This window comes from Poecilia formosa, unplaced genomic scaffold, assembly GCF_000485575.1.
Source record: "Poecilia formosa unplaced genomic scaffold, Poecilia_formosa-5.1.2 Scaffold132, whole genome shotgun sequence".
Classification (NCBI taxonomy): domain Eukaryota; kingdom Metazoa; phylum Chordata; class Actinopteri; order Cyprinodontiformes; family Poeciliidae; genus Poecilia; species Poecilia formosa.
The window spans coordinates 390793-402861 of record NW_006800071.1 but is presented as its reverse complement, the minus strand read 5'-3'; the positions used below and the strand labels follow the sequence as shown (position 1 = coordinate 402861).

The window sequence follows — 12069 nt, the reverse complement described above, 5'->3', positions numbered from 1 at the left end:
CGGGCTCCTGGTGAACAGGACGGGCTCCTGCTGTGTATCCAGAGATCTTTTAATCAGAACCAGAACCAACATCATCAGCAGGGACCTTGGTCCCCGTGATCCGTCCTTGGTTCATTACTTTTCCTTTCTCTGGATAGTTTATTCTTCTTTGTGATGCTTGTGGCCTTTATTCACAGTGTTGAGCTGAAATATCCATCATCATCCTTCAGCTGACCATCCTGTGCTGCCAGGTCTGCAGCCAGCAGCTCTTCTTGAGTTAAAATCCCACTTCCAGCCGTCGGGGGAAGCAGAGGAAGTAAATCCTCTGGTAAAGTATTGTTTTAGGGCTTATTTGTTAGAATGGTTTACAGCTTTCATCTTCCGAGGGGAAAACACAAAAACCACAACCCAGAGGAATTTAGATCAATAGGGTTAGGGTTATTTTAAGTGTGGAAGAAATTAGTCAATATTCAATTACATTTATTTTTGTTTCAGAGTGTAACAACTCACAATGTTTCTGATGTTTATGCTGGTTTATTGCCAGTTTGATCTGCAACTCATGCATTCATGGATTACATTTAAACTTTTTCCATTTACACAGAGTTTGGAGTGACTTTAGCTTTGGCATAGAGCAAAGACGCTGCAGCAAAGTCAGTTCTAAAAATCTGACTTTTTTCCTTTCTTTGTTACAAACTCTCAGCAGCACATCTACAGGAAGTACAAAGGAGGAACAACTTTTTCTGCATCAGTGGATTTGATTTATACGAGCAGCGCCGCATTCAAGACGCGCACAACAAATATCTCCATTGAAGTTTCAGGATAAACAAACTCAAACAGGCTACAGATCCAGTTCAAGACTGATTTGTTGCTAAGTTGCTTTTTTTTTGTTCCTGGACGGATTTTTGAGCGTTTTCCTCAAACTGCAGATGTCTTCAGATAAGCCCAGTTGGGAATGTTTGTGTTGCTTGTCCTTCTCTTCCGTCCTTGAGAGGACCTGCAGTTTTCTGGTGAAAGAAACTTTATTCTGGGTGAAATTTGAAAGTGGGTCCTGGTCCGTGTAGCTGGGTTTTCTACAGACGTCAGTGGTGAGGCTTCTGCCTCTCTCTCTGTGCACCAAACAGTCCACAGAAGGCGTCTTTTAGCCTTTGATTTTCCTCCCTTGTGAAATTTGTATTGTTATCCACTTTTGTTTCTACTTCTTTGGCTTGGATTTTGACCCAGTGTCATCCTGTGCAAAGAAGTTCTGTTTCCTACTTCCTCCATGTAGAAATTATTTATTATTCATCTGTTTAAGAATTAGGATTTTCATGTATAAACTTGCTTGACTTTGTAAGCATGTGGGGCCTTTTATGCCTTGCTTCTGAAAACGGGCAGGAACTGGATTGAAATGCAACATAAAGCAGCCAAAGTGCAAATAAAACTTTTAAAAAGTTCTTCAAAAAAAGCTTGAAGAGTTGATTAATCAAGACTGCTTTGAAAGATTAGAAGAAAATCATCTCACTCTAAAGCAGCATACACTTTATTACTCTATCATACTCTTTTCAGATAGCGGTACCCTGATTAGGAAAATGACAATACGCCTTTATTCACTATCCCATTGCTTTATATAATTATTTTGTTTTTAAAAAATATGTACTTGTATAATCCTTCAAATTAAAAAAAAAACACAAAAAAAAAACATTCTCAGTTGACAATGGAGGATCAGTGTTCAGGACGTATAGTCTGAATGGTTTAACTATTGTAATTCTCTAGTGCCCTGAAACTTGTTATTCAAATCACAGAACATGATCACATTGTCCCTGTGATTGTTTAAAGTGGCCCTCTGGTATTTAGGGCTACTTCAAGCTGTAATTGGATACACTGGAAACAATATGTTTGATTGAAACCACTGGGAATTGTAGCATAGCTGAGCTGCAACTTCACTTGCGGAGAAAAACAGACGTGCTGGAGTGAAATCGTGATACCAAGACTTCTTGAGCTGCAGTCGGCTGAGAAAAAGAGGGAGATTTAATGTTTAAAGTGTAGTGAGATCATTTCATATTCTTATAAATTTCATTTCAAATTAGTTTTACTAAGTCGCTGTTTGGATATTATGCAGTGATTTAATTTGACTTTAATATTTCTCTCACTGGTCTCTTCGTAAAAGCTTAAGAGGTGCCATTTACTGCGTAGTGAAACTGAGTCATGTACGTTTTATACAAATGTCTTACAAATGACTCATAATCACATGCATGTCCTGCTGGCGTTTACTCTCCTTTCTTTCTTGTAATCTTGAATATTCTTACTTTGCTAAAAAGCTCTATGTCTCCCAATGTAATGAGCACAACGCGCTCATTGCCACCTGCAGAGAACGTTGGCACAGTCGCGCAGCATGTGGCTCTCTCTTGCTTACAGCTTGTTTCAAGCTCAATGCCTGTTTTTATGCCATTTTCTTCTGCTCCGATTTTGTAATCTGTCATAGAAAAAAATTACATCTTTGTTGATGTACTTCTAGTATTTACCAATTTGCAACAATTTAATTTTGTGTTTTTAATAAAATGACAAGCGAATTAATGGATTATCTCACATCTGTTTGGTGTTTTTGATCAGACTCTATAATAGTTTTGTATGTATTCATTGTTGACATTAATGTTGACTAATTTTGTGTTTTGAACATTTGTTTTTCCAGTAGAAAGTACAGTATACATACATGTGCAGCCAGGCTCATGTTCTTACATCCATCCCCTCTAATATCTGTCCAAACCTCTTTTGGAAGTTGAAAATTTTTCTAACCATCAACAAACTTCTGCCATAATTCTGGTTGGTTATTTGCTCACTCTTGATGGCAGAAACAGTAAATATCATATAAACTGGCTGAGTTCCCGGTGCAGATCATTGATTTGCACTTGAGGATTTTTAAAGAATATTCCAGAAACGTAACGATAATCAGGTTTTTTTTTTTCTTCCAGCATCTGTTTTAAAGTGATTTTGTCAGCAATTTTTGGTGAAAGCTTGACCCAGTTTGAGCAACACACCAGTACTTGGCAACAAAACATCTTTCCTTACTTCACTCTGCATGGAAAGCATATTTAAAAAGTATTTTTTGCCCAGTTATAAAGATTACAGCAACATCTAACACTCCGTATTTCCCAGTGGATCAGTTTAACTGAGATGCTGCAATCAAACTTTGAGATTTTAATGTTGAATGTATTTGGAGAGTAACTAGATTGAGAATCGGTGTGAAATTCTGCAGCATTTGGTGTAAAAAAAGCTGAAAATAAGCAATGAGTTTTTGAGTTTTGGATGTTCAAATATCATAAAACACACCAAATCATTTTATAATTTTGCTACTGGTCACTCATTACAATTGTTATATTGGAAAAATGTTGAGTTTATTATCCTGCCACACAGCTGGACAACATGCTTCATATCTGAACTTCTATAATAACCACAGCTGCATTAAAATAACTGTTACTCACATGCAGCTGTTGGAAATGATTATCTTGAGATACTTTCTCAGTTTGTGTAAATCGATAACTCTTCTCAGATCTTCACCGAGTTCCTTGGACTTTTCCATTGAGCTGAATATTAGTCAATTTTATGATAGCTGTGAGACAGAAGCTTTTTTTTTATAATAATCACCAACCAGAAATAAATAAGCTCTCGTCACGTTTAGCAACTTTATATGAATATATGTAAATGTTTCATCCTGTCTGCATAGTTTTGAACCTATACATAAAAACAATGCCTCAATAAAATCTAACTTTTGCATCCGATACTTTGATCATTTTAACTCATTCTTGTTGCCTGCTGTATGATGTCTAAATCGTAGAAATGTGACAGTTCAAATAAAACATCAAAAGCTCAGCATTTTTGTTATTTATGCCTCTGATGATTAATATAAACTTTTGACCGGAACTGAGGCCGGATTGTGTTGTTTTAGACAATTTTTCAATTTTTGCTTCAGGCGTCGTCGTTATCACACCTTAACTCGTACAGAGATTCTTCAAAGTAATCTCAAACGTATTCATCGGGATAAAAGAAAAGTGGAGATAATCTACAAAGGCAATCTGAATTGCTGCAGGGGTTGAGTCACAACAACAAGGGTTGATCCACTGCATTATGCATTTAAGCAGAGATACCTGATCTTAACAGCAAAATGCATGAACAAGCAATTACACATGTGGGCATTTAAGCTAAAGAAAAAGCAATATGTAAACACTGGTCTTGTTATCTTCTAATCGCGGCAGGTGATGGTGTAATTGCTGTCCTGAATAGTATGTAACACCTTTTTAAGCCTCTATTTTCCCATTGTAATTTACTGCAGGAGGACTGAATGATATCTGTCCATCTCATTCCCTTTTCATATGCAAATGAGGAAACAATGAAAGTGGCTACGCTTTGTGTTGGAAATCAGCCCCTGCACCCACAGAAATGCACTCGACTCGCGCACAGCTGCAATTATTCTCTGCAGCAGGAGCAGAGGTGATTTTGGCACAACTCTGATGAAAGGCAAACAAGATCCAGCAAATAGTTGACTCGTTTGTTTAATACAGTACGTAAAGGGATGAGAGTTAAACAGGATGAAAGCCGCTTTGAAATGGGTGGAGTGGGTGAGTGGGCACCACAAGTCCAGTTTTAGGAATGTATGTCTGCAGAGCTGGCTCTGAACTACGACGTGTTCATGAGTGTCGGATTCCTCAAAGAGCAGCTTGGATTGTTGTTGTTCCTGGATTCTGAATCCCTTCATGAGCCCTGACTGGAAAGTTTAAAACATTATTGTAATGCATGTTGTTTCCTCTCATAAACTGGGTCATATTGTATCAGTATGCCAGCTGCTGAATTTATTAGTGATTTTACATTTATATGTAGTAAAACCCTAATGTGTGCTGTGGTTATTTATAGGGTGCAGGATCTGGAGGAACTGGGGGAACTCTCTCCTCACTGGGACAACCTGAGGAAGGAGGTTGTGACGCGATACGGAGGAATCATCGGCTCTTACCAGGAGACTTTGGCTGAACTGGAGAAGATAAGCGGTATGAAAATATAACCTTTTTTAATCTTACACCCAGTCCTGTTTTCACACATGCACACTGCAGTTTATCAAGTCACAAATAAATGAGTTTTTTTTTTGTTTTGTTTTGTTTTGCAAACTGCAGACCTTTTCAATCAGCATAGAATGCATTGCAAAAATATTCATATCATATGAACTTTTCTACTTGTCACATTTCACCCACAATTTTCAGTGAATTTTACTGGACTTTTACGTGACAGACCAACACAAAGTAGTGCATAATAACAAACATACATGCTATTGAAAAATCTAAAGTCTGTCATGCATTTATATCCAGCTCTGTGATTCAATACAGTGTAAAAAAAGCATTTTTGCTCCACTTTCAATTCAATTAAATATTTTTTTTTTTCATTTTGTGCCAATTCACAGCAAATATTGTCTCGAGGCAGAAAGAAATAATTTCAAATCATTTTACATTCCACTTGATCTTAGTTGTCAAACAGTACAGGAAGCTCAGTGAATTATTCAAAGTGGGTTAAAAAGCAGATTGCATCGAGTCAGTAGCAGCATTTCTATTTCAGATATGCATAAAACTTTAACATTCCACAAAAACACAGTTTCACAATTGCAGTATTTCCATTACACACAGTTTGCTCACGTTTTAAGTCATTAAACAACATGCCGCCTCATCATCCTCCTACCACTTCTCGTCGTCTTTTTCGCCAGTGGTAACATTCGGTTGTTGGTCACATGACTCGTGTGTTTCAAAAGAAGTCTTTCCAATGCAGTTTTGTGAAATTTTATAATTTTGATATAGTTGAAACAAAACCACCTCATTCTAGTGCAAAAACGTATCTTTAATGGAAATGCAGCTCTTCACTTACACAAGTCTTTAGGGGTGTATTGAGTAAAATCTCCAAGAGGCACCTTAAGGTTTGTAGTTGTGACATGACAAAATGTATAAAAGTTCAAAGGGTATAAATCACTCGAAAGCCACCGTATTCCTCAGAAACAATAGGATTGGTTTCTTTGCGATAATCAGACTCTGTTGTGGAGAAAATAGCCTCCTGCTGCGAAGTGTTGCAGGAGAAACTGAAGAGGTACTGTGTGAAACAGCAGTAATAAGGTCCAACCCGCCCCCTGCTGATCCTGTAAATCTGATGTGAAGCAATAAAGGCTCAGATTAGCCCCAAGCATGTTCCGCCAGGACCAAAGAGCATCTAAAAGAACAGATGCTGAAAGCACAGTGGTAGATTTAGAATAATTTGCGTCACTGGAAAACTAAATCAAAGGTTGCTCTTACAGAGCTTTATAGGAACTTGTTTTGTTGTGAGCAATCAAAATGTGTATGCGACTGTGTGATTTTCCCTATTCCTGCTGTGCAAGAGGCACCATTTTAACATCAAGGCTACACTTACACCTCATTTGGACACGGCTCAACATTAAGTCCACCGTTAGCCCTAATTTAGACCTGATTCGGTATTTCTGTATGAACTTAAACTTATTCCTTATAGCTTTCACACACAAAGAACTCAGTAGTCTCAGATTTGCTTTGGCATGGCATAAAATAATAAACTAAACTGAAAATCATTTTATCAGAACATCTATACATCCACCACAGCATTGAGTATCTGGCTTTAATTTCACAGTCGTAGGAAAACAAGATGCTATAGAAATATTGTTCTATTTTCTCAGTAAATTTATGCCTTTGCAATCAATCTATCACCAGATCAGCAAGGCTTCCATGGACTTTTCATGACCAACTCAGTTTGCAAATGTCAGCTACACCACTGGAGCTGTGGCACAAATATTGAAGCAATTACCCAGTAGAAACATTACTTAATCTCCCGTTACTTTATACATGCATGTTGCTCAGATCAGCATGCTGGACGCTTGAAACTAAAAGTCCAACTCACAACATGACTTTCTTTGTGAATAATTTAGCTCATATGAAAGTGTGAACTTGCTGTAGTTTTTAATTACACTGGAATTTCCATCTGCATAGCAATAAAACAAGGCTCCATTGCTAAGCAAGAGCAAATGTTATTTAAATTATGGGCCCAAGGGCTGACCCCTGGGAACCAAGGAGGTAAATCTGTGAGGCTGTGGTTTTGTATTGTCAACAGAACTGTTTATTTTTTTGGGGGGGGGGGAAGGGGGAGGTTGTTTTTCCTTTTTTGTAAGTAAGATAGAATTGGAACAATTTGATGGCAATCAGTCCATCTTTTTTCTGAAGACAGTTAAAATCCCCTGATCAACATTGTCAAATCCTGAAGCCAAATCAACCACAGCGAGGAGAGGACAGTCAGCATCTGTCAAGAAATCATTCATTCTGCTCATCAGGTCTATTTCTAGGCTGTGGGCAAATTGAAAATCTGATTTTTCTGGTTCTTGAAAACATTTCAAATGGTGATGAATATGAGCAATGACTATTTCCTCCACTACTTTGGAAAAATAAACTTGAAATGCACCTGAAGTTGGCCAAGACATGAGCTTCAACAGCAGGCTTCTTAGGAAGTGGCCTAATTATACAACTTCTTTAAATTAAAGGATAATACCAAGCAAACTTGTAGAGAGTGCTTTATTACAGAGGTGATCCGGGGCTTATGGCTGAAGTATTTGATTATGTTCCATGGTTGTTGACTTTAGATCAGCAGTGCAGGAGGATGATATCTTCAACTTCTTGCTGAGTTTAGAACATTAAACTGGCATCAGGCGATCATTAAGTAAGGGGGGAAATAAGACTGATCCAGGCAAAACTAACGTACGCTGTCATGATGCCATAAAACACTATGAATTTAAACCCTTCATTCTAAAACACACACAATATGCAAAATGGAGGCATCAAAAGCAACAATTTGACTTAATAAAAGTGACAGAACTTGATCAACAAAATGCTTTTTTCACTCCTAGACCCACAGAAACACATTTATAGACACACCGACATACATGAGAAGATAAGGAACTGTTAGAAGTTATATTTGGGTTGGTGTCTTTTCTTGACTTGTAGGACTCATCTGAAAGTCAGTCCTGTTTAGCTTCCACTTGCCTGATTACAGCTGATGGGTCAATAGGCAGTGCAGTAACTGTTTCAGTGTATTTCTAACCCACGATGACTCAGAGTGCTTAAGTTCAGTGTTATAAGTGGAGATAAAAAGTTCAAGCCAACAAATAAAAAACAAAACACTTTCAACATGCATGCATTAGTTAAGTGCTTCCTGCAAACATTCTGCATGTTGATGTTAATTTGTCCAATTAATTCTAATTTAAAATCCAAATAATTAATCTTCGTCTGATTTGCTTCAACATTTAGTGGAGAAGCACTAAGCATGTTTTAAGCATGTTTTTAGTTTCTCTGAATATCACTGGCTGATTAACTTTTGCGTGTGAACAGCAGTAAAGTTCGCTGTGCTGTGAATATAACAGAGGTTGCCCTTATACAAGCTCTCAATCCCCTGTTTGCTTCTGCAATAAAGGCGTATTAGGTTTACATCAGCTGCCCTGCTGCTCCACTAAACTCATTAAATTATCACTAATTAAAGTGTTATTATGAATACGAACCTCATGTACTGACCAATCAGGCTGCATTTATGTCCCCACTCAGCCGAACCTTCAAGCCGTGCATATTTTAGCACGATGTGAGCTTTAGGAATATTACAGCTGATTAATTTCCCACTGATCCTCTTCTATCCCATTAATGAGATGTTTGTCACTGCTGGGTTTTGCTTTTCCCTCCTGATAAGACGTGAAGGTGAAGGACTCTGCGGAGGTGGGTGTTAGACTCTGTGGTTTTGGTCGTTATGGTTCCTGACGGGATCCTCGTCTGGCCTGGATTCCGCTGAATCCTGGCCTGGTTTCCCGTCTTTAACCAGTCTGGCACTGAAATAACTGGATGACAGTCGTTGCCAAACAAGTTGTGAGTGCAAGCTGCTGCAGATGAATTATTGATCACTGAAAATCACTCAGAAGGATCAGACTGTGCAGGAGTTTCTCTCAGAATGAATAAATGTTTGCAAAAATAAGGAAAATAATGTCATTCATCAATGATATGTCTGTTTTATGCTTTTTCAAATTTGTTAATTAATCCAGTCATTAATTTTAATTTCTGTGGAGATATTTCTAATAAAGTACTTAATTTAATTAAGACAAATTGAACCTTATTAATTTTTTCCACACATTTTCATACAATTCCCAGAATTGTCCAGAATAAAGCTGATAAATGGATGTGAAATGTAAAATGCTCCCACAGGACAGAACATATTCCACCTTTTTAATTAATGTAATTGGGCTTTTCAGGCATGACTCTGAGCTGTGAGATTTGCTGTCCTTAAATAGGATTATTTATGCATTTATATTAAATTGATGAGCTTTTATCCACATGTAACTGAAGGTCAGACTTATCCACAAGGATTTTCATTTGATGAAAGGAATCAGAGGTCGCTACATTTCACTGGACAGTTTAAGTCATTTGTTTTCTGGTGTTTTTTATTGCTAAAACAGAAAAATATTAGCTAAAAAATTATAACTAAACAAAGTTCTACAACCTGCAGACCTTTTGAGAAAAGTATTTGCTGTCCGTCTTTGTCACACATGTTTAAACTCTACAAACATGAAAGAGGAAGACAAGAGCAAATGCAAAATCCACTTTTAAGTAATCATTTCCTAACCATCCTGGCCCTATTTGAAAAAGGAATTAACCCCTGAACCTAATAACTGGTTTTGTCGTCTTTGGTACCAAAAACTGACATCATGTGTTGTAATAACTTTCTCCACATTACTGTGGAGGAATTTTGAATCTCTCGTCTTTGCAGAATCATTTTAATTCAACATTGCATGTTAGTTTTAATATAATCCCATGTAATCTGACAAAGTTCCAAGGACCTTTAAAATTATAACAACTGACAAAAGTCTCAGTCTTAGTCTCATCTGACCAGTTGCAATAGAGTTATGAAGATCAACATGTTTACACTGTGATGGTAGGACAGAAACAAACATGCTGGTGTGCAGATAGCTTTGTTTTGGAGATTTGGTAAGCGCAGGATGCCATCAACATCCTGGAGATGTTTTACCTCCCTTAGCATCACCTCACACCTCACTGTGTGAGGTGACAAGATAAATATGGGTCCTCATCCATCCTGCTGGACAGTAGCTGGAATAAATAGCTACTGTGACACATTCTATTCTTAACTCAAGTTTCTTGAAGCTTTGATGAACATAAAAAAGTACTGTGAATCCCTGGTATCCCTGGTAAAATCCATAAGTTAAATGTCTCAGTTACATTTATTTTAGGTTGATTGTTAGGGGTAACAATAGCTGTAGTGCTGGCACTTAACTGTTATTTCTGTGAGAGATGAGAGATTAGGCCAGTGCAACAACTGATTAGTTTATTCTAAGACCTTTTCCACATCTTTTACAGAATTGCTGGTAAATTAGACCAATACTATGCATTTAAGGCCTGGAGCTGACAGTAAGGCATATTTTCTGTTGGAAAAGCTCTGAGACGTGTTAGAAATTGTGCACCTTAAGTAAATAGGTGTGCAGTCTGTTGCCTGGAGGGATTGAGCTGCTGCTCTGACATTCGCTGTTTTACAGGCTGAAAGCTGACCAAATCTTGGAAGACATAAATTGGTTAAAGGAAAAAAAAAATATGCTGTGCTGTCAGACATGACTCACTTGTCCAATTCATGCTCCTTTCAGACTGATTCCTCTGCTCACGCAGCGTGAGTCCAATCCTCCTCGGTCTGCAGCATGTTGGAAACTGCGGGTCGGATAGGGAAGCCTGCTGTGCTCCAAGCACCACAAAGACCCAAATGATGAAACCCCTAACAAGCTTAAATAGACGCACACTGACCCGATAGACCACAAGTGTCAGCAGCTGTTATTTTTTATTTTTTTAAGGACTGGTTGTTTCGGAGTCTGGTCTTGTTCTTGTTTTTTATTTTTTTAAGCTGCACTCAGATGGTTTCTTAAATGCAGCTATAGTGTGTTTTCTGAAGTATTTTAACAAGTACAAATAAGTGACTGAGTGCAGATAAATGGCAGGAAAAGATTAAAGGATGAGAGAGATGCTAATAGATGGTCAGTACTGCAGATATCCAGTCTCTCCTCTCGATAAAGAGCACATATTTGCCACCCGATGAGAATCTAATCATAAATGTTCTTAGTTATTGCTTTAGTTTTGTGCCGTATTAAAGAAATAAAAACATTATATCCCTTAGTAGGGAAAAACAGGAATAAAGACAAATATATAGACACACTGCAATTATTGTTTACATCCAGAAATGTTACGCATGCACACAGAGCTGGAGGGCAACAGGGCAATTTTTTTACTTGCCGTCCATAGCCGCGCTGCTGCGTTGGACCAATTCAGCTACCAAAATAAAACCTGGAGATGTAGGTATTAACTTATTGCAAAGGAAAAAAACAACGCACAAAAACTGTTGAAGAAAACTCTCTGTGTCCGCTACACTTCACACAGTTTTGTTGCCATAGCGACTGACTGGCAACAGCTCCATTAGTGCATAATTTCCCACAAGAACAGAACATTCAGTCCATTGCGGTATTATGTGTTCAAGCTTTATGTTTATTTTGCGAGTATTGAGAAGTAATTGTTTGGACACAGCAGTGGTAGATTAGCTAATTAAAACATCTGAGAGAGTTTGTGTGTGGGTCTTTTTTTTTTTTTTAACTAAACACTGAATTCCACAGCAAATCTACATGTTAAGGTTATCATAGTCAAGCTAGCATAACTGACTTACTTCCCTCTCCTTTGCTATTTTTCTTTTTCCTGACCTTGTTATCTAGTTGTCATAAAGCATTATATCCCTTTATCTTTTATTTATCAATCGTACATTTAAGATTTAGCACGTTATGTTGACAGTTTGACAGCTAAAATCAAGTTAGCCTCTAGCAAGGGGTCTTGTATTTGTGATGTCATGTTGCATTTGTCTATCCAACCACTTGTACAAAAATATGTACAGTAATGTACACACAGTAAGAACATTATCTGAGTCAGCAAATTTGTGTTTTATATAATAATTCTATATTTAGACAAACCAAGAATACTTTTAGCTGGAAGAGAAATGGGAAGAAGACAA

The 12069-nt window shown here is 37.6% G+C and overlaps 1 protein-coding gene across 1 annotated transcript in view; it reads left to right on the top strand.

The window, feature by feature from the left end:
- The window catches only part of inpp4b (inositol polyphosphate-4-phosphatase type II B), a 199620-nt gene that overhangs the window by 124254 nt on the left and 63297 nt on the right, over positions 1-12069 (top strand). Inside the window, exon 9 of the mRNA XM_007561971.2 lies at positions 4864-4994. Coding sequence (XP_007562033.1) covers positions 4864-4994 — 131 coding nt within the window. The remainder of the gene's footprint in view (positions 1-4863; positions 4995-12069) is intronic.